This window comes from Fistularia commersonii, chromosome 14 (genome assembly GCF_037954325.1).
Source record: "Fistularia commersonii isolate RoL2024-O1a breed Wild chromosome 14, RoL_Fcom_v1.0, whole genome shotgun sequence".
Classification (NCBI taxonomy): domain Eukaryota; kingdom Metazoa; phylum Chordata; class Actinopteri; order Syngnathiformes; family Fistulariidae; genus Fistularia; species Fistularia commersonii.
In genome coordinates, this window is record NC_141297.1 from 1419709 (window position 1) to 1440583 (window position 20875).

At 46.3% G+C, this 20875-nt stretch overlaps 1 protein-coding gene across 7 annotated transcripts; it reads right to left on the reverse strand.

Annotated features, from left to right (window-relative positions):
• Positions 1-1160: 1160 nt before the first annotated feature.
• Positions 1161-20829, reverse strand: nfascb (neurofascin homolog (chicken) b). 7 transcript variants are annotated; one of them, XM_086159321.1, is made up of 26 exons: positions 20529-20829; positions 15548-15671; positions 13439-13544; positions 13147-13337; positions 12446-12568; positions 12153-12371; positions 9901-10012; positions 9636-9823; positions 9434-9565; positions 9193-9336; positions 7938-8049; positions 7700-7863; positions 7459-7606; positions 6369-6493; positions 6166-6267; positions 5727-5924; positions 5424-5494; positions 5122-5344; positions 4916-5031; positions 4424-4634; positions 4176-4298; positions 3834-4007; positions 3611-3742; positions 3455-3524; positions 2219-2254; positions 1161-2107 (listed from the first exon to the last, which is right to left on the reverse strand). In XM_086159321.1, the coding sequence occupies exons 2-26, from the start codon at positions 15630-15632 to the stop codon at positions 1882-1884; spliced, it is 3531 nt and encodes a 1176-aa protein (XP_086015447.1). In that variant the 5' UTR covers positions 15633-15671; positions 20529-20829; the 3' UTR covers positions 1161-1881. The 7 variants fall into 7 exon arrangements, with proteins under 7 accessions (XP_086015447.1, XP_086015448.1, XP_086015450.1 ...); XM_086159322.1 differs by lacking the exon at positions 20529-20829 and adding an exon at positions 17793-17864; XM_086159324.1 differs by lacking the exon at positions 20529-20829 and adding an exon at positions 10101-10150 and having other exon boundaries at positions 13147-13285; positions 15548-16081.
• Positions 20830-20875: the final 46 nt, after the last annotated feature.

The following is a 20875-nucleotide window of genomic DNA, read 5'->3' on the forward strand; positions in this document are numbered from 1 at the left end:
AAGAGGACAGGAATTTCCATCTGTTTTTAAAGCCAGATCAATACGAAGTAGCCTAAACCAGATCCAAACTGTATCTGTGTCGATTAGTCTGATGCAGATGCCTCTGGCATCTGCAGAGTATGTACTGTATTTCCTCGCAGCTTTGTTTTTGATGGGCTGCGGAAAGAGCCTGGGCTGCTGAGCCCTTTCTATTGGCTTTTTAAACACATCAGTAAACATAAATCCGACATGAACGATTGACAAACAAAGAAGAAGGGCAATTTCTTATTACTTTATTAGATACCGATCTGCTGGTTGCCTTCCGAATTCATTGGACAGTCCAATGGCATGACAAAAAAGCTCATAGAGGCCTGTGAATTACGTCGGACAAACCAGTAAGCAAGTACCTTTTAAGAGTACTCTGACGTAATTTAACATTTAGTTTTTCTTTCCCTATGTGTTCAAAAACTGTGGTTAGGAACTGTGTGATCCCCACCTCCTGACAAGTTCTAGAAACCCAATCACCAACATCCTCGGACAGCTCAGATGGCTCCTCCTGTCTAATATTATGTGCAGTACAAACTCCTTCTTCTCACCTAGAAAACCCTCAACAACCTTGCCCCCTCCTACCTTACTGACCTTCTCCACTGCCACACCGTCTCTTGCTGTCTTCGATCTGCCGTCTCCGACCTCCTGACCCCCCGTCAGTAGAACCAAGCACCGAACTATAGTGGACCGAGGCCTTGGCGGTGCTTCCCCTTCCTTCTGGGATCAGGAACTAGGACTCCCTTACATTGCCAAGCGTCTCTGAGTAGCCCAAAAGGCACCATAGAAATTCGATGTACAATTCTTTTTATAAATCAATCAAATGGCTTTTGGAATCACCTTAAAGATGGACGCTTGAAATCTGAAGACAGTTTTTGGGTCCAGCCATACTCGTATATCTCACATTTGATGGTCTTGATGTAAATCAAGTTAGCAACCCCTTCCTGATTCTCACAATCTCAGAAACATAAAGACGCATCTTGGAAGGGTGAAGGATTCCAGATCAACAGAATATCAGTCCCTGCTGCACGACCTGGTGACAGAGCGACAATCTTCTGACTAAGAGATGCGGTTAAACCCAAAGCCATGAAAGTAGTATGATAGTAAAAGCTACTTAAATCAGTGTCTCACAGAAATTAATATTTCCACTTTATTCACATCAAATTGCAAAACACAGATGATATTAGGAGTCAAGCAAAACACAGCGGTTACATCAGAATTAAGAACACCGGCATCCTTTTGTTTTTGCAAGAGACGTTGCTGATTTTACGGCTATGAGTTGAATTCCGTGCGCGGCCCGGGGCCTCCCATCCACCAACACACACCAAAACGCAAACCTGCCATGGAGCTCGGATGAATTGTTAGTACCCGGGGATATTCGCCTCTACTACCACCAAAACTCTGTGCGGTACACAGAGTGTTCCCGTTTAGGAACTACACTTTAGCCCATGCTAGAGTCGGGGTCGGGTTGCAGACGATCTGCATAAAAAAGTAACTCAATCTCATATATATATTTTTTTGCTTTCCTTGCAAGTGCTTTTATCAACATGATAAACTGACCCACTTCTGCTTCATTTTGATCCATCGCAGTCTCTCTTGTTGACAGGACATTCCAGCAGGTGCATACATATGTACAGTTGGACACGTACTCTCGGCACGCATTCCTATTCGCGAGTAAGACTCTGTGGAAAACTCGGATGTTCTTGCCATCAGAAGAGTGAGTAGTCCCCGTGGACTACTCGGCCACCTGACTAAGAACTCATGAAAGCTTGTCGGAGGGTAAAAGCCGGTCCCCCCCGGCCCTTCCTGGAGGTGAAACTTAGCTACGTTGAAGCCGAGATGACCGGCGTTTCTATTTCACGCCACGGAGTAGATGGGAGAGTGGAGCTCCAGACTTCCTCCGAAGTCCACCTCCCTGATATCCCTCCTGTGTCCGGTGTACTGGCCAATGAAGGATCCGTCCTCGCTGAACTGTATCTCTCCTCCTTCTCCGTAGTCCACCAGACTGTCGTCGCTGTCCGACGGCTTTATCATCATGGCCTCCATTGACGGCTGACCCCTCTGAAGGCCCCTTTCCTCCTCCCTACAAGGTAATTATATTTTTGCCATCAGGTAGTTCCTCCCCAGAAAACTGAAATGAAGGAATTTTAAAAGTCTGTCCTATTTGGTGGCTCTATGACCAATGCTTACGTACCTCCGTGGGTAGGGTAGAGTGGTGACACGTGCTATTCTAAAAAAATACAAAAACAGCGTGAATCCCAACCGCCACTTAGTTACTCACCGCCTTGAAAACATCCTGACGTTTACAAAAATACGGGTTGTGAATTAGTCTTTTTTTCATACCTTTCAAGAGACCTTGAGTTGTTCAGTGCCAAAAGAACGAGGGTTGAGGTTTGGAGAGGGTAAAGGTAAGAGGTTGTGTCAAAAAAAAAAAGAAAAGAAAAACAAATGAGAGAGTAGTGTGAGGTTCGGTCAAAGAGTTATGCCAAGTGTTAAACCGACTGGGTCTGTGCGTGGGCAGCAACACGGGAAAATATGACCGCTTTTAGAAGTTCCCTTCCTGCAATCTGATATTTGGGTAAACATACTGTGCAGAGACTGTCCCTGGCAAGTAAACATGGATCCAAAAAAAAAAAAAAAAGCACAAATCAGAACGTCTAAAAAGTAAAAGTATGACATTTTCATTCATAAGCCGATGAAACTCATTATTTTTATAAGATGAGAATAGACTTTATTGGTCCCCGACGGGGAAATTCAGTTGTTACAGCAGCATTTCCGGGTAGAGAAGTGTGACAATTGTAATATTAGAAAATATGGGATTCAGGTACAAAGCAATGGATTATAAACAATATATACACTAGAATACGAAATTAGACAATATAAAAAGAACTGAAAGAAATACCGTGTGCAGGGAATGCTTATAGAATTGTAAGGGAACAGCGAACATCATGTGGGTCGTAAAAATAAATGAAAAATACGACTGTTTACATGCCAGTGACAACTTGCACCTTTTTGAATTTTTTTTTAGCACTTTCATGCGTGTTATTTGTTGTTTTGCCTTCACTCGCTTACTGACACCCTCCTAAAGTATGTGGCTTCACTGTGGACGGCAAAGCGAGAATTTTATTGTACGGGGAAATTTCGTTTTCGGACAGAACGGGTGCCAATACACGCTTTGAATCTCCAGAAACTCCACAGGGTACCTTCTGTGCTGATGCACAGGCACAGAGCAAAAGGAAAGAAAGTTATATATTACTACTTTTCTTCTTTAACTGCGAGAGGTTATCGATTGTAAATAGTACTTCCATGTCATCGGCAGCACTTTCTTGTTCACATCCTTAAATTAGCATCTCTAAATAAGATTCTTTGATAATAAAGATGTCCAACAATCCAGGTTTTCTTCTGGTGAAAGTAAAGTTTTGGTTCTTACCGGTAATCGAATGACCCCTCCTGGTCTTTGTCGTCCACCGGCTCCAACGAGATGTCTTTTTTCTCTCGGACTGAACGCGCAAGCAAATGCTTATTGCAGGAGATGAAAAGCTCCGGCTTTGCGATGCGGTGGAAAAGCGAGTGTCGGAGCACCTACCTGGGTATTTCCCTCCTCTGCTTCTCTTGATGAAGCACACTACAAGCAGGATGATCACAATGAGAGCCACGGCACACATGATCCCGATGAACCAACCCTGGGTGGAGATGTCAACCTGATCCTGAGCGTAGACTGCGTAGATGGACACATGCGCAAACACATCTCCAGACTCGCCTCCACACAAGGAAATTCATGGGGTTTCACTTTGCGGACGAGTTGTTACTTTCGGTGGTGTAGTGCGGCGACTCCTCGGAGTGCCATTCCCCGGTCCCGATCCGGGTCTGCGCGGCTACCGAGAACCGGTATCGGGTGTAGCGGTCGTATCGACGCACGGAGAAGCTGGTCACGTTCGGCAGCAGCTCCTCGACTCGCAGCTCCTCCCTGGAGGTGGTGTTCACTTCAGGCGGAAATTCCAGTGAGTTTGGAGGAAGTCCTTGAGCATACAACTCATGTTGCCTCCGTTCAGGAGAAGCCATATCAAGTTGAGGCTTACTTTCAGGAACGCGATCCCAAAAGTTACCGGACTACTTTTCAGTTTTTTAGAAGCGGTTTTCTTGCGGCGTACCTGTCTGATACTTGAGGGTATATCCAGTGATGATCCCGTTGGGCTCTGCCGGCAGATCCCAGTCGACATAAATACTGTCCAGATGCCGTTGCTGGATCCTAAAGGAGGTCGGTGCTGACGGCACTGCGGCCAAAAACCATTAGAAATGAAAAAGTACTTTTGGATGGTAACCATGGGTGACTTTCTTGCCTTAATAAAAGAAATACATGTACATTTTGGATACAAACATCCCCATTTCGGGCTCTTACCCCCTTCAGGTGTCGAGAAGTGTATGGTGTTGCTCGGCGGGCCCTCGTACCGGCTGTTTGTCACCACTATGTACATCTTGTAGTTGCTGTAGGGATGGAGGTCGTCGATGACGCCGGACGGATCGAAGCCGACTTCCGAGAAGGCTTTGGTCTTCATCCCCCGGTTGACTCTAAGCCACCTCAGCTGGCTGCTGTCCCTCCAGTAGTAGACCTGAAAGACGACGCTGAGGTTTGGAATAAACGCGGTACAGAAATTTCAAAAACAAACCTGGTTTGAAGTATCTATCGTTCTTATCTGATGACCGTAGCATGTAATCCTTACACAGATCTTCTTAGCTAGTCATCTGGAACCAAGACACCGAATGGGCTTCGCTGCTTTTTGGCAGGTAACAACCCCTGTCCTACTCTGATAGGGGACCCTGAAGTATCAGTGAAGCCTTTTTATGTGCAGTATCTTTTGTTTTTTGAGTAGACTCCTGGGAAAAGACGCACCTTGTACTGTTTGAATTCTCCCATCAAGGTGCTGCGGATCACCGGGTCCCAATGGGCCGTCACCTGAGTGCTCTCTATTTCGGACACTCGCAGGTTCAAGGGGGCGGTCGTAGGACCTTCGGGTGGCGCAGAGTGGACAACGCACTTTATCCGAAGATGTAGATAAGGAGAAATTTAAATTTTAGCGAAAAAATAGCGCTACTCACGGTCTTCCCCGGAGTATCCTATTACAACGGGAGATTCTGGCCCCAGACCGAAGTCGTTGGCGGCCTGAACCTTGAGCTCGTACGGCGTGAAAGTGTCCGCGTCGTAGATGTAGTATCTCAACCATTTGGTGGTTGCGTTCTTCCACTCCTCCCTGGAGTCTCTGCGGCGCCACCACACCAGGTACTTCAAGTGAGGCCCGTTCCAGTCCTTGTAGGCCAGAGGCTGAAAAGCACAGTCCGTGATATTCGTGTTTGCAGATCAAGAAAGCGCCTACGGTCGTTTTAGACGAGTACGCTTTTACCTCCCAGCTGATCTCCATGTTGTTTCTCCAGGTTCCGACTCCTTTCAGATTCTTTGGTATGACATCTGGCGCTGTGCGAGAAATCCAACAGGGTGTCAGCAGCAGTGATTTAAGCACGGCCTTTTCCTCATTTGCATCTGGCATTGCTTTTGCCATTTAAAAGCGAGAGACGCGTGTTTTTAAATAGGTTCACTATGAGAATTGAACGGTTCAGTTGGAGGTGATCGAACCCTCCTTCTCCTTTTACAATGTGAGTTCATTTAAAATAAGCCAACGCAGCGTCAGAAAAGCACGGAAACCCACGTGCGCCGCCGGTCCGGAAGCGCTTCGACGGGCGACTGGGGCGACTCGCTCCGATTTCGTTGATGGCGATCACGCGAAACTCGTAGTGGGTGAAGGGTATGAGATGCAGAATGACAGAGTTGAGTTCCCCCGGGTACGTTGACAGGTTTTTCCACTTCCCCGGCAACCAGTCGTCGTCATCGTATTGCACCAGGTATTCTGCAGGGGGGCGGAAAATCGTTCAGAACGGCAGGAATAAATCTCAGAATAACGTCCAAGAACCCTTGTCGAAATCTTCTTGTCGGGACAACTGGACTTGAAGAGGAAATTCAAGTCCAGGTGACGATTTCACCAAGACTTCACTGTGACCCGGGTGACCGAGACCCTCCACAGACAACGTTCAAGAACAAAAACAAATAAACAAAGGAGATTCTGTGTCAGGGTAGCCTACGGTTCCCACCTGTGATGGGACTATGGTTGCTGTCTCCTGCAGCCCAACTGAGTCGGACACTTCGCTCATATGGATCTGACAACTCCAGGTTCCCCGGAGGATCAGGACGATCTACACAAAAACGCATGGAAACAACACATCGGAAAGCTTGGAGTGTTAAACGCTTCTCTTGCCACGTGGCTTAAAGTGCACTCCCTGTCTTTTCCGCATACCCATCACCATGAGGCGCGCTGAGGCCGACTTCTGTTCCAGTTCGCTCTTTACGACGCACGCGTAGTTTCCTTCGTCTTCTCTGTTCACGCTGACAATGACCAGATTTGTTTCTTCCAGGGAGATCCTACGGGTAACATGAAGATACGAGAAGTGAAGATACCATGCGAGGAAATGACGGTCGTCCTCATGCTTGGGGAATCAAATTGCCATTAGCTGCAAGAAGTGGCCCTTGGACCGGAGCGATCGTCCAATTTCCGGCAACGGCACGTTGAAGTGTTGTTGAGCAAGAAACTGAACCCCTAACTGCTAGATGGTAGCCAAACCATCATGGTTCCTCTGCAGAGAAGGAATTTCTCGCACGGGATTTATAAAAGTATAATAAATAAATAAGAATTCACAACTTATTCAGAAACATACAATCATTCACCCTCTCATTCACATGTCTGGGGTGTCAAACTCATTGTCAGCATAACGGTTGCCCTCAAAGGGCCACATGTAACGGTAGCAGTATAAATGTAACTAAATGTAATGTCAAATAAATGGAACTACTCCTCAATGTTAAATAACTCAAGCCTCAAGGCTTTTAATTCTTGGACAATTTGTTGTTTTTCTGGTCGGCTAACTTTAGCATACTTAGCTTGGTGTTTGTAGATTGTACTCTTTGACAACCGACGCTGCCTCGTAACACAAAAGACATACCGATTTTTCTCCTTGAAGAGCAAAGACGTACTTGCGGACCACATAAAATGACGTGGTGGGCCACATTTGGCCCGCGGGCCTTGAGTTTGACACGTGATGCAGGGTCTCCGGTGAACCTTCTGCATGTGTTTGGACTGTGAGGAACCCGGAGAACCCTGAGGAACCCAACGCTGACACTGGGAGAACATGGAGACTCCACCCAGGAAGGCCTCCTGTGGGAACACCTTCTTGCTGTGAGGCGGAGATGCTAACCGCTGCGTCAACACGCATATATGATATTCTCCATGAAGACGTGTCATCAAAAAGGTTCTCAGCACGAGCTTTAACCAAGTCTTACTTAGTCTACCTTCTGTTGTTTGGGTTTGAGCTCTCCTCTGATGAAATACCAACCTCCAGCTGAAACTGACTCCCTTTTTGTCTTTCATCCAAGTGGTCGTGACGGGAGTGGAAAGATCTGCTTTCACCTCACACTCGAAGCGCACAGTACTTCCACGGATGACCTTCATGCTCACCGGCTTTGTGACTATCAGTGTTGGCTCTTTGCGGGAGAAAAGGAATTAAAAATAAATATTACACAGCTGTTTTTCTTTTTTTAGATAGCTCAGTGAGGTCATCTGGCGGCGTCCGTCACCTTTGACCTCCACTCGGATTTGACTCTCGTCCCGTCCTGCGACGTTGCTGACGACGCACAGGTAAGTCCCTTGGTCCTCCATCTGAGCGCTCCTTATCTCCAGCGTCCCGTTACCGTGGGTCTTGAAACGGTTCCCTTCGAGATTCCCCTGTCCGTATTTGGACCTGCGTGGGCGGACGCGCAGACAAGTTACGCAAACCTGACGACGCCTCGCGGCCGGCGCCGGCTGACGCCTCACCATCGCAGCTCGGGCACCGGGGAACCGAAGAAGCGGCAGCCTAAAAATGCACGGCTTCCCTCGGTGATCTTCATGAGTTCGTCCTTCGGCCCCAGGATCCTCGGAGTGGCATCTGGAGGAAAAAATTCATGCGTGCGTTAAATTGTATCGCTTACTCCGCGCTCTGCGTTCCATAAAGAAGGAAGAAAAAATCATAAGGACGACAGCAGCAATGTAAAAAAAATAAAGGTTTCTACTTCACGGATTTTGCCTATCACGGGTTCTTTTTGGAACGTATGGTAAATGTGGTTTCTATTGCACCATCGAAAAGACAGCAGGCAGAGCTGGAGGTGGAAGGGATGAAGATGTTGAGGTTCTCTTTGGGAGTGACCAGGATGGATAGCATCAGAAATTAGTCCAGCAGAGGGACAGCACATGGTAGATGTTTTGGAGAGAAGCTCAGAGATGGTTGGGTCATGGACAGAGGAAGGACAGTGAATATATTGGTAGACGAATGCTGGAATTGGTGGTCTCGAGGAAGACCAAAGAGAAGATTCATGGACGTAGTGAGGGAGGAGGATCCAGAGAATAGGGTTAGATGGAGAAGGTTGATTCGCTGTGGTGACCCCTGACGGCAAAAGCCCAAAGGAAAAGAAGACTTTGTCACAGGGGTGCAGGACATGTATGACCGAGACCAAGTGATGACTGAGATGGTGAAGAGTCTGGTTAGAGAGTTTCTGAAGGTAGAGCTGCCAGGCTGGAGGTCTAGAGGAAGACCAACGAGAAGATTGAGGATGAGCCAGAGAATAGGGGTTAGATGGAGAAGCTTGATTCACTGTGGTGACCCCCTGGAGGGAAAAGCCCAAAGGAGAAGAAGAAGAAGGAGGTTGTTATTGCACCATATACCGGTACGGTACAACCTACTGACCTTTGTACCAAACTGTACACAAAACATCCCTCTGCTGCTCCACTCTCTTACCTCTGCATGCACTTTATACCTCACAGCTCGTAGTTTAATGTTTACTGTTTAATGTAACGGTGAACTTTACTGCTAATTTGTACTCTTTTATTATTATTGTTATTGTGTTAACGTCATGTCACGGTGGGATTGTGAGAAATGTCTTCTCCACTCCTCTGTATGTCTAGTTCATGTGGAGAAAGTGACAAGGAAGCTGACTTTGAAAATAAATTTGTTTAATCTTGCTCATGTGGATAATTTGTCTTTTTAAAATAGTCCAGTGATCATTGTTTTCATGAAGACAGAGCGATGACTCACGCTGCACGCTGACGAAGGCGTTGGCCAATAAGTAGCCGAACGGATTGGACGCGTTGCACTGATAGACGGCGGTGTTTTCGGCCGTCACGCTGTTGAAGCTCAGGGTTTCTCCTGACACCTGTCTGTTGGACTGCAGGGTTGCAGCTGCGAAAACAAGGGAAGAGCGAGAACCAGAGTGGAAGATAGACTGACGCTACGCTACGCTACGCTACGCTACGCTGGCCGAGCTTCGGACGCTTACTCTCCATCGGCTCCCCGTTGACGAGCCAGCTGATGGTCGGCCGCGGGACTCCGTCGGCACGGCAAACCAAGCGTCCATTTTCCTCGGGGGCCAAGACCAAGTTGGTCGGTTTCTCCAACCAAAAGGGAGCCGCTGCGGAACCCATTGGCGTTAGCGGGGCATACCGAGATCCGCGGACGGACGACGGCCTGGAGTGTCTCACCTTTGACCCGGACGGTTACGGTGTGCTCGATGTAGCGGACCTTGTTGGTGGCGGTGCAGGTGTAGTCACCCGCGTCCTCGAAAGACGCCTTCGGGATTTGAATCATCTTGTTGAAGTTCTTCATCCTCAACCGCGCCGTCGCAGCCAAGGTCGCGCCGTCCTTCGTCCAGGTGATGCGCGGGGTCGGCCTTGACGATGACAAAAGCGGCTTTACGCGGGACCGATTTTCTTAAAATGGAGGTGGAAATACTGTAAAACAACTCACACTCCGGCAGCGATGCACTCCAGGAGCAGCTCTTCCCCCTGCAGGACCTGTTTGGAGCTGGAAGTGCCTCCAGGAGACAGCCAGGTGGGGGCAGCCTCCGCCACCGTACGAGCTGAACGGGGGGGAGAAAACATGCCGGTCAGATGCAAACCCACGCGACGGGAGACGGCGGGTGAATTCGGGGCAGGGAGCACACTCACCGGCGTTAGTAAACAAAGTGGGGACAGATGGAGTGATGTTAGAGTGGAGCCTGAAATTAGAGCAGAGTGCTGAGTGAGGATTCAAGAAAAAAAATACAATGGTTTAAAATGTTATTAGTGTGTCGGCGAAGGGCAGGTTACTATAACAGAAGCAACAAACTATTTCTTTTCCCTCACGCAATTTTGCACAATTAAAATTTTGCACAGTCCAAACTTTGCACCTGATACACTGGACTTGTATGCCCGAAGTACATTCATCAACTCTGCTCATTTTGTATTGTTTCAGGTTTATTATTCATAGAGGTTTTTTTTGCATTTAATTATCATTTAATTTAATTTTTTTTAATTTTATTTAATTTTATTTAATTTTATTTAATTTTATTTAATTTTATTTTAATATCCATCTAATGTGCATATCTCACAGACATCTTACTGCATTACATCTGTATCTCTGCTACTGGCTGTCCACCAGCCTGAGGAAACTAATTTTGTCCCATTATCTAACAGGAATGACGATAAAAATCCCTGAATCTTCAATACTTTTGCAAGTCTGTGCAGTTATTTTCCTTTTCATGCCACATCCACGGCACCGCCGAGCCACACTTCCTCACTACTTTTCCTGCCTCCCGTTTGACATCTCGGCAAAATTCGACATCCAATTCCGGCTGCCGGCTGATCGTTTTTCCCGGCGCCGAGGCCTTGAGCTGCGCCGCCGATGATCCAGCCATGCCGATCGCGCTCTCCATTCTGATACGTGGCAATCGATGCGCCTTCCTGCACATGTTTGATAAAATATAATTTCACGGCGAGGGACCGCCGCGGGGATCCGTTGATCCACCCGCAGAGACCCGACACCGCTTTAATTCGGGGCGACTAAATCTGCGTCCCTGTTTGTATAATCCCGACATCTGCCCCGGCAGGTCTAACAAGCCACATCTTCGCCGCGCCCACGACAGAAGAGCCCCTTCTTTGTTCGCATAATTGTCTGCCGTCAGACTTGTCGTCCCGGTCAGGCCGTCTGCGTCTTCCTGTAAAACCGCCCGGACGAAATCACACGGGGGGGGATTTCACTCTGCTTCTCTTTATCCTGCAGCCCGGCTTTTTCTACGAGGCAACTTTTTTGGCCTCGATATAAAAACGTCCATGCCGCGATGTCACGTCGCTACTCAGTGACCCGTTGTATCTCCTCCGTGGGACGTGATGATTGTTGTGGAGGTTCCCATTCCACGAGAAACTTCTTGATGATTGACAATAATCATATAACCTCAATCCACCACTGTGAAGAGGAAAGTGCAAATAAAATAAAATAAAATAAAATAAAATAAAATAAAATAAAATAAAATAAAATAAAATAAAATAAAACAAAAAAAAATCAAATAAAATTGAATAAATTAAAATAAATTGAATTAAATTAAATTTAAATTAAATTAAATTAAATTAAATTAAATTAAATTAAATTAAATTAAATTAAATTAGGTGGAATGGTGGCACAGTGGTTTGCGCTTCTGCCTCACAGCCTTTCTGTATGGAGTCTCCATGTCCTCTACAAGTCTGCGCGACTTTCCTCCAGGTTCTTATGGTTCCTCCCACCATCCAAAAACATTCATTGGACCCTCAGAATATTCCGGATGTGTTAACCACAGCGTGAAAAGTTGTTGCACGTATCTCGCCACTGTGAACCTGACTGCAGGAAAAGCGGTAGGGATGATGAATAAAAGTAAATAAAGTGAAATAAAATGTTCTGGCTGTGACGTCTTCCTCTCCTCTTCTGGACATCTTTCTCTAAACCATTCCAATATTTTACCAGAAAAAGAAAGAAAATGTATGTTCAGAGTGTTATGACGGTTTCGTTTTATTGAATAAAATGAAAAAAACAAATAAAATCCTTCAGCCGCGAAGCTTTCCTCTCCTCTTCTGAATGTCCTTATCTAAACCCCTCTATCATATATTATTCCTTTTTAAAATGACGTTCTCCAAAATGTGTTAGTCACCAGGAAGCAGCAAGTCTTAGAGTCGATGTGAGTGAGATCTTTGAACACCCAGAAGACTCACTTGTAAGAACCTTGACGACCACCGGCATCTTCTGCTGGATGACGTTCTTGTACGGGAACCTGGCGCTGCAGCAGAAGTCTGCGTCCGAGTCGTTGAGCAGGACGTTGGCGAAGTACAAGTCTCCGTTCACGCCCATGGACACCCTGCGGTCCTGCTGCACGGCCTGCATGGTGGGGAACGCCGTCTGGATCGGCCAGTTGAAAGGCCTGGCGTACGAGCCTGGAACGACACGCGGCGTTCGAAAGAGAAAACCCGACGGCTGCGATCCGAGATTTGTCTGGTCTTCGGCTTACAGCTCGACATCCAGTAGGTTTCGGGTCTCAGCGGTCCCGGCGGGGGGTCGCAGGACAGGACCAGGGGCATCCCGGCACTTATCACCACGGGTTCTACGATCTCCCTCGGCCAAACGGGAGCCCCTGCGCAAAAATAAGGTATAAACAACCTTCAACAACCTTCTCCGTTAAAGATCTAAACGGCAGGAGGAGGAGGAGAAAAAATTTCCCTTCTGACTAAAGTTCTGTTTGTGTCGAGCCCTCCTGAAGCTCTACTGTCCCGCCGTGATGAATAAATATATGAAACGTTAAATTTACATGACGACGCTGCAACGTTTCCGACTGTGATTGGAAAAATACACCCGATGAAAGTGAAACCACTCCGTGTTTCTAAAGGAAAACACCCATTTTTTTCAAATGACCCTAAAATTCAGCCATCTGCTGGAAAAAAAATGTATTTCATTTGGAAAAAGTTCATCTTTGGAAGTCATTTCGAAACAACGTTATTAAAAATGATAAAAAACGGAATAACGAACATGGGAGTGCTTGAAAACTACCTGCTGTGTGGATAATACACGTTTTTATTCTTTTCTTAATTTCTAAAATGGCTTCGATATAAGAAGGCTGGGAAAAACAAGCTAACGCTTTAGCCAAAAGCTCAAATTGTTTTTAATACGAATCCCAATTTTCTGGTTTATTTATGTCCAATTGTTTCCACCTACTGTAAAGCCGTAGCCTGATCTTGTTGGAGTACGCCGATCCGAACTGATTGGAGGCGATGCACTGATATTCCGCCTCGTATTGTTCCGGATTGTTCCGGGCGTAGATGTCCAGCGTCCCCGAGCGCCTTCGCATGGACGCCTGGGGATCACGCGCCACGTTGAAGTATTTCCCGTTCCGCCTCCACGAGAAACTTCAACGGTGGAGCGGAAAGCCAAAGGACACGGGGAGGTCAGCGAGCGGCGAGGGGTTTGGGGTTAAAAGCTAGCGGCGCGGCGGTTCGCGGGCTCTTACATGGGGTGAGGGTTTCCCTGGGCTTCACATTCAATGACCATCGTGTCCTTGGGGTCCACGACATGTTCCTTCAGCGACTGCTTGATGATGGTCGGAGGTTGTCTGACTGCAGAGAAAGATCGGAAAGTCAACTTCCATATACATTTATTAAAACTAGTTTGGAAAAGCTCACACTCATTCAAATGTCAAGCAATTTATTGATATGACTATGACTCATTTTCAGCATGTTTGTCCTCAAAGGGCCACATGTAACAGTAACAGTATAAATGTAACTTCTTCTTCAGCTTGAGGTTTTTCCCTTCAGGGGTCTCCACAGTGACTTGTGTGCAAACCATCTCAGTCATCACTTTGTGTCGGTCATACATGTCTTGCATCCCTGTGACAAATTCTTCTTTTCTTTTAGGCTTTTCCCTTCAGGGGTCTCCACAGCGACCTATTCTCGGTATTCTCCTCAGTCACACCAACTAACTTCATATCCTCTCTTACTACGTCCATCAATCTTCTCTTGGGTCTTCCTCTGGACCTCCTGCCTGGCAGCTCCACCTTTGGCGACATTCTAACCAGAATCTTCACCATGGTTTGGACATAAACAGAGGAGTGTTTGTGTGCGAACCATCTCAGTCATCACTTTGTGTCTGTCATACATGTCTTGCACCGCGGTGGCAAATTCTTCTTCTCTTTTAGGCTTTTTCCTTCAGGGGTCGCCACAGCGAATCAACCTCCTCCACCAAACCCTATTCTCTGGATCCTCCTCTCTCACGACGTCCATGAATCTTCTCTTTGGTCTTCCTCTAAACATCCAATGCTAGCATCCATCTACCAATATAGCCACTATCCCTCCTATCTCCATGACCCAACCATCTCAGTCCGGCTTCTCTGACCATCTCTCCAAAACATCTACCATGTGCTGTCCCTCTGCTAGACTCATTCCTGATCCTCTCCATCCTGGTCACTCCCAAAGAGATCCTCAACATCTTCATCTCTGCCACCTCCAGCTCTGCCTCCTGTCTCACCACTGTCTTCTCCACCTTTCCTTTCATTCTGGCTGATGTTCTTCTATCTCTTGGTATCCCTGACACTTTTCTCCACCCATTCCAACCTGCTTGAACCCGTCTCTTCACCTCTTCTCCACATTCTCCTACGCTCTGGACTGTTGAACCAAAGTACCTGGAACCCTCCACTTCTTGATCTCCACTCCCTGTAGCCTCAGCGTTCCACCCTGGTTCTTCTCATTCACACACATATATTCTGGCTTGCTCTTCCTCTCCTGTCCAGAACATACCTCCACCTCTCTTGATTTTCCTCAACCTGTTCCCTGCTCTCACTACACATCACAATGTCATCTGCAAACAAACAGTAAAAATGTAATATAAAATAAATGTAACTACTCCTTAATGTTAAATAGCTCATTCAAATTCAATATGTTACATATGCATTTGTATAGATGTAAAATAAATGATGTTTACTAGTCGCTCTGCTACAACTCAAATCCTTTTATGGTGTCAGGTTAAGAAAGCCACCTTGCTCCATCAATCAATGATCAAACTATCCAAGTGAATAAAGAAAAATATCATCCAACACTAGTCACAACATTCATTTTGTTCAAAATCATCAACTTTTGTATTTCTCACTTCCACTTGTTGAAAATGACATAAATGTGGATTCACTGCAATTTAACACCGTCACTTGGCAGGAACACGATCGTGGTAAAAGTAGTTTATGATCAAAGCATGCGTTTGAGTTCTTTATTTTAAGACAAACGGACCCTCTAAGACGTTCTCGCGGGCCACAGAAAATGACGTGGCGGGCCACATTTGGCCCGCGGGCCTTGAGTTTGACACATGTGACTTGTGATTTATCACTATTATTATTCTTGTGGAAATTTCCTGGCTTGGCAATTGGACTTCCTGGAATTTCTCCACCTCGAGGCTTCTTCATCCTGACCTGAGACTATTATTATTATTATTTATTCACTTTTTAGAGTTTTTTTTGGTGGTTGGGTATTTCTATTTTTTTTTTTTTGTATTTATTTGTATTTTTTCAAGCCTTTTTTTTTTTTTCCCATTTCGGTTTGCCACGTATCACAACTAGGAGCTGTTACAGACTCACTTTCCAGAGGGACGTCCAGACTTGAAACGCACTGCCATAAGAGCAGCAGCAGCAGCGGCGGCGGCGGCTCGACCAGCGTGCACATCTCTGCGGCGCATGGAATCCCACGGGAGATCCGCTCACTCTTGAAAGAGACAAGACGCCGTTGCATTCATGTGGTGGATGAAAACAGATCGGAGGCGAGACGACAGATGGCTTCATGGTGAATGTAAAATGAGTCTTTCAGTGCTTTGTGTCCTGCAGCTTCTACCGTCAGAGAAACATCCAAACAAATATATTTAAATAGCCTTTGTTAAGAGTTGACCCGCTGGTCTGCACATCTCAAATATTGGGCATTTTAACCAACTCCAGCCTCCAAGCAGGAAAATATATTCATTTCATGGAGATTCTTCTCAACAACTAATCATATTTCCTCTTTAAAAGTCAAGTACCGTAATTTCCGGATTTCCATCAGTCGCTTCACACGCTTTGAGCACTGATGATGCAGCTAATTTGGATTTAATAATAGATTTAGACTAGATAAGATAAGATAAGATTCGATATGGCACAGTACGGTAAGGTAAGATAAGATAAGATAAGATGAGACAAGGTAAGGTAAGATAAGGTAAGGTAAGATAAGGTAAGGTAAGATAAGATAAGATAAGATAAGATAAGATAAGATAAGATAAAATAAGATAAGATAAGATAAGATAAGATAAGATAAGGTAAGGCAAGGTAAGGTGAGGTGAGGAGAGGTAAGATAAGATAAGATAGGGTAAGGTAAGGTAAGGTAAGGTAAGGTAGGGTAAGGTAAGGTAAGGTAAGGTAAGATACCATCCAATCAGATAAGCTAAGAGAAGATGAGATAAGATAAGATGAGATAAGATAAGATAAGATAAGATAAGATAAGATAAGATAAGATAGGGTAAGATAAGATAAGGTAAGGTAAGGTAAGGTAAGGTAAGATAAGATAAGATAAGATAAGATAAGATAAGATAAGGTAAGGTAAGGCAAGGTAAGGTGAGGTGAGGAGAGGTAAGATAAGATAAGATATGGTACGGTACGGTAAGATAAAGTAAGGTAAGGTAAGGTAAGATAAGATAAGATAAAATAAGATAAGATAGGGTAAGATAAGATAAGATAAGATAAGGTAAGGTAAGGTAAGGTAAGGTAAGGTAAGCTAAGCTAAGATAAGATAAGATAAGATAAGATAAGATAAGATAAGATAAGGTAACGTAAGGTAAGGTAAGGTAAGGTAGGGTAAGATAAGATAAGATAAGATAAGATAAGATAAGATAAGATAAGGTAAGGTAAGGTAAGGTAAGGTAAGGTAAGATAAGATAAGATAAGATAAGATAAGATAAGATAAGATAAAATTAATTGATCCCCATGGGGACGTTCTTCTGTCACAGCAGCGTAACAGTTATAGTATCAATAAATATGGGTATAAATATAAATAGAGACAATCAAAAGATAGCAAAAGACATCCACAAATAAATAGACAGCAGAGTGAAAACAACAACAACAACAACAACAAAAAGGATAAGAATGAAAAACAGAATGAAAAAAAAAGACAATAACGGTGAGAATAAACAAACAAAATGACAACAAGGGTAAGAATGTAAACAGACAAAAACAGTGATGAAAATAAACAGGATGGGAATGGACTGAGACCAACAAGGATAAAAGTAAAAATATCTAAATAAATTGTAAAATAAAATATATAATTTAAAAGAAATATATTATGAAATATTTTACATTTTATAAAAATATAAAATACAAAATAATTTGTAAAGGCGTGCGAGCTTCATCTCAGAAACATATTTAGCTCGAGCACATCGAACCCAGGATGAAGACGAAGGCAGCCGTCGATTGCATCTTTCTGTCGTGTCACAAATGGAGCGCGGCCTAAATATTTACAATTTTGTTTTAATTTTCAATTTTAGTGGGTTCAGCTTTATAGTCCTAAAATGACGATACTGTGACTCTGAGAGCGAGTAAATGTGCGATGACCTCCAAAGTCAACTTTATTGTCAATACTGCCATATTTTCACACATACAGAGCGTTCAAATGGCGTTACTCTAACAGCCACGGTGCAAAAGTCCAAAAAAAAAAAAGATAATAATGATTTGTCACGACAAACACGACGGTATGCCGAGGTAGAAATTTAATTTTTTAAGTGACAGTAGTGCTAAGGTGCAGCTGCAAAAAAAAGTGATCGAGATATCTCCGTCATGCGAGTGTGATGAATATATTTGGACGTACCTCTCGTGCGAATTCAAATCAGGACTCCCACCTCCCCATTCCCGTGTCGACTACCTTTTCCCTCAGAGATGCGACCCTCGTCCTCGCGGAGCGCTAATTAAAATCCTCAGTCGGCATAAAAAAATGCCAGGTCAACAAGCCTCCAGGAGTTTCAGCAATAGAGTTTTCTTTCTGTTGCAGTCGCTGGCGCGCAGCCTTCCCCGCCTCATGAATGATGAATGAGCGCCATTCACCACCTACACCTCGCCCACCGCCCCTTCACTGCTCTCTAAAGATCCCTTGAAAACGGCGAGCAAACGGCGAGCAAACGGCGTTGCGGGAAACGTTCGGGAACGGCGGTTTTGATCCCCACCCTCCCCGTCCGAGGCGGTCCGGTTGTGGCGCGTCGGCGCGCGGAAGCAACAAAAACGAGCCCTCTCACGTGAAGAAACGTGGGTTTATTGTGGATTGAGCCTGAAAGAAAACGCCTGTTCCTCTCGAAGGAATTCCACATGTGACAATTCTGGTGACCCGATGAAGCGCGGGGAAAAGTTTCGCGAAATCGATTTCGCTTTCACGCTCGAGGGTTTGGCTTCGTTTGGAAATGGCGAGGAGAAGCTGACCCTCTGTGACATCCAGTGTTCTGGCGATGTAGCCTCGTACCCCCACCAACATCTGTATTGATGACTCAAATGCATTTGCGAAACAAAAGCAGCGGCGGCGGCGGCGGCGGCGGCAGCAGGCGCACGTCGAGCCTCTTGGCGTCCGTCCCCGAGACCTTTGTGGCGAAGCGGGTTCGAGCGGCGATCAGTGCCTTGCACCAGATTGAACAGCCAAGAGGCAAGAGGGGCGGACAGAGCGCGCTCAGTGACGACAACAACCGTCTCTGTGCTCGAGGGTCCTCCTCTGGCACGCTTGCTAGGACCTCGGGTAAGAGCAGATGGTGTGTGTGTGTGTGTGTGTGTGTGTGTGTGTGTGTGGGGGGGGTGATTAACCAAACAAGTTGGCTGTTTAGACCACGCTTCGCGCTTTGACGTCACCCGGTTCGGGGGGCGTCACGTGAGGAGGTCGGGGAAGAATCTCCGGTTGAGAAACGCGATCGTTCCCACCGCGGCCGATCTGAAGGATTCCTGATGAAGAACCTGCAGATGTTGTTTTTCTGAAGGAGGTTCCAGCTGTTTCTGCGAGGGGGAGGTGGTCACTCTCCCCAGGGAACATCCGAGTTTTATATTTACCTTAAACTTGAAAGGTTAGAAGTGTCGAGAAAGTCATACGACTGAATTCTGGTCCAAATCTTCTCATCGTCGCAACGGGACGTGAATTTCTTCACTTGGAGGCACGTCTGTGGAGGTTCTCAGTTGAAACTTCTTTTTTTTTTGGTGACTTGTTACAGGGGCAGTGAGGCCCAGACCTCCCGCTCCCCCACCACATGGTGCTCCAGGCCAGCCTGGAGACATCATCTCCAGTGTGTCCTAGATCTTCCCCGTGGTCTCCTCCCAGACGGACGTGCCCGGAAGAGTCCAGGAGGCCTCCTGACCAGACGCTTGTTCCACCTCGTGGCGGCTCTACTTCAAGCTCCTCACAGGTGACCCATCTTGTCACCCTATCTCTGAGGGAGAGTCCGGCAATCCTGCGGAGGAAACTCATTTCGGCCGGATCTCGCGCTCCGTCCTTCCCTTACTCGTGATACCGAGCTACTTGAAGACCTCCGCTTGGGGCAGGACCTCTTCCCTGACCCGGAGTGGGCACTCCAACCTTTTCCGGTCGAGCACCGTGGTCTCAGATTTGGAGGTGCCCATCCTTGCATCTGAGTCGCATCCGCAAAAAGCAGAGACTCGGATCCCTTGGACGCCTAGAAGTTCAGTCCATAAAAGTTATGAACAGACGACAAACGGAAGTCCAACTCTCCCTGGAAACGGGTCCGACTTACAACCGACGATGTGGACCGAGCTACAACTCCGATCCTAGAGTTGGGTACCAACGGGAGTACGGGTCGAATGCCTTCTCCGGAGCCACAAAACACAACTGGACTTGAATATCGTCACCCTCTAAAAATAATCGCCTACAAAATTTTTTTTTTTTTTTGCCTAAATCGTCTCCTCATGATGTTGACCACCTCTGGCAAAGATTGCCTACATCCTCCGTTAAACAGATTGTGCCATTCTACCCTTTTAGTAGAAATTGCCTATGTTAAGAGTGTGTCAAATGGTTCAGTTATTTGTGTTTCCTGAAAAATCAGAAAAAAATGACTCAGGCTATTGTTTTAAGAAGTTATATATGTAAGATATATATTCAAATCCAGTTGCCAAAAAAGAAGATTTCAACAAGAATGCACTTGAAGAAGTATTCACCCCTCATTTGAGAAGCTTCTTCCCGCCCAAAACTCCGGCCGTAGGTCATTAGAACCGAAGAAGCTTCTCGGAAGTGAAAAAATTCGAGTCGGGCTGCCGAGACGAGAAGATTTCGACGAGAATTCACGGTGAGCTGGATGACTGAGAACCTCCACGGACAGGAACGAAGCAAAAGATGGCTTCATTTTGGAACGACTCATCTTTCCGCATCAGTATCGCTATTAATTTGGGTGATGAGTTCAACTTCATAACAAACGCGGGTGAGGAGGGTTTGGCCAATTAAACGCTGTCCTCCAGATCATCGAAACCCCGTCTTTCGCGGTTGCCGAGCGACGGAGTGCGACGACAAACGGCGTCAAATCCAGATCGTGACGATCGCGAAACGCCTACCGGTCGTCGATCCTACCTCTCTGTGCTCGGCTTCGCTCCTCGGTCCCGTGGAGATCGATCACCGCGGGAGGCGACCTCCTACATCCCCGCCGTTGGCGCTGATCCTCCCGGTCGTGCTCGGCTTCAGCGCGTCCACTCCATCATCTGAAAGCAGGTGAGGAAGCATGACGGGACACCGACGGGGCCGATCGGGAGATGCGTCCCCGGGCTCGGGGGGTCACGTGTCGCCCCCGAGAAGCCCGTTCATAATAAATCCTTTGTGAAAACCACACATAAATATCACGTCATCTCCGCCGTGAAGGCGGCGTGGAGTTAAAGAGGCGGGCGGGCATGTCAGGCGCTAACGGCGGGTTAAAGGCCGGC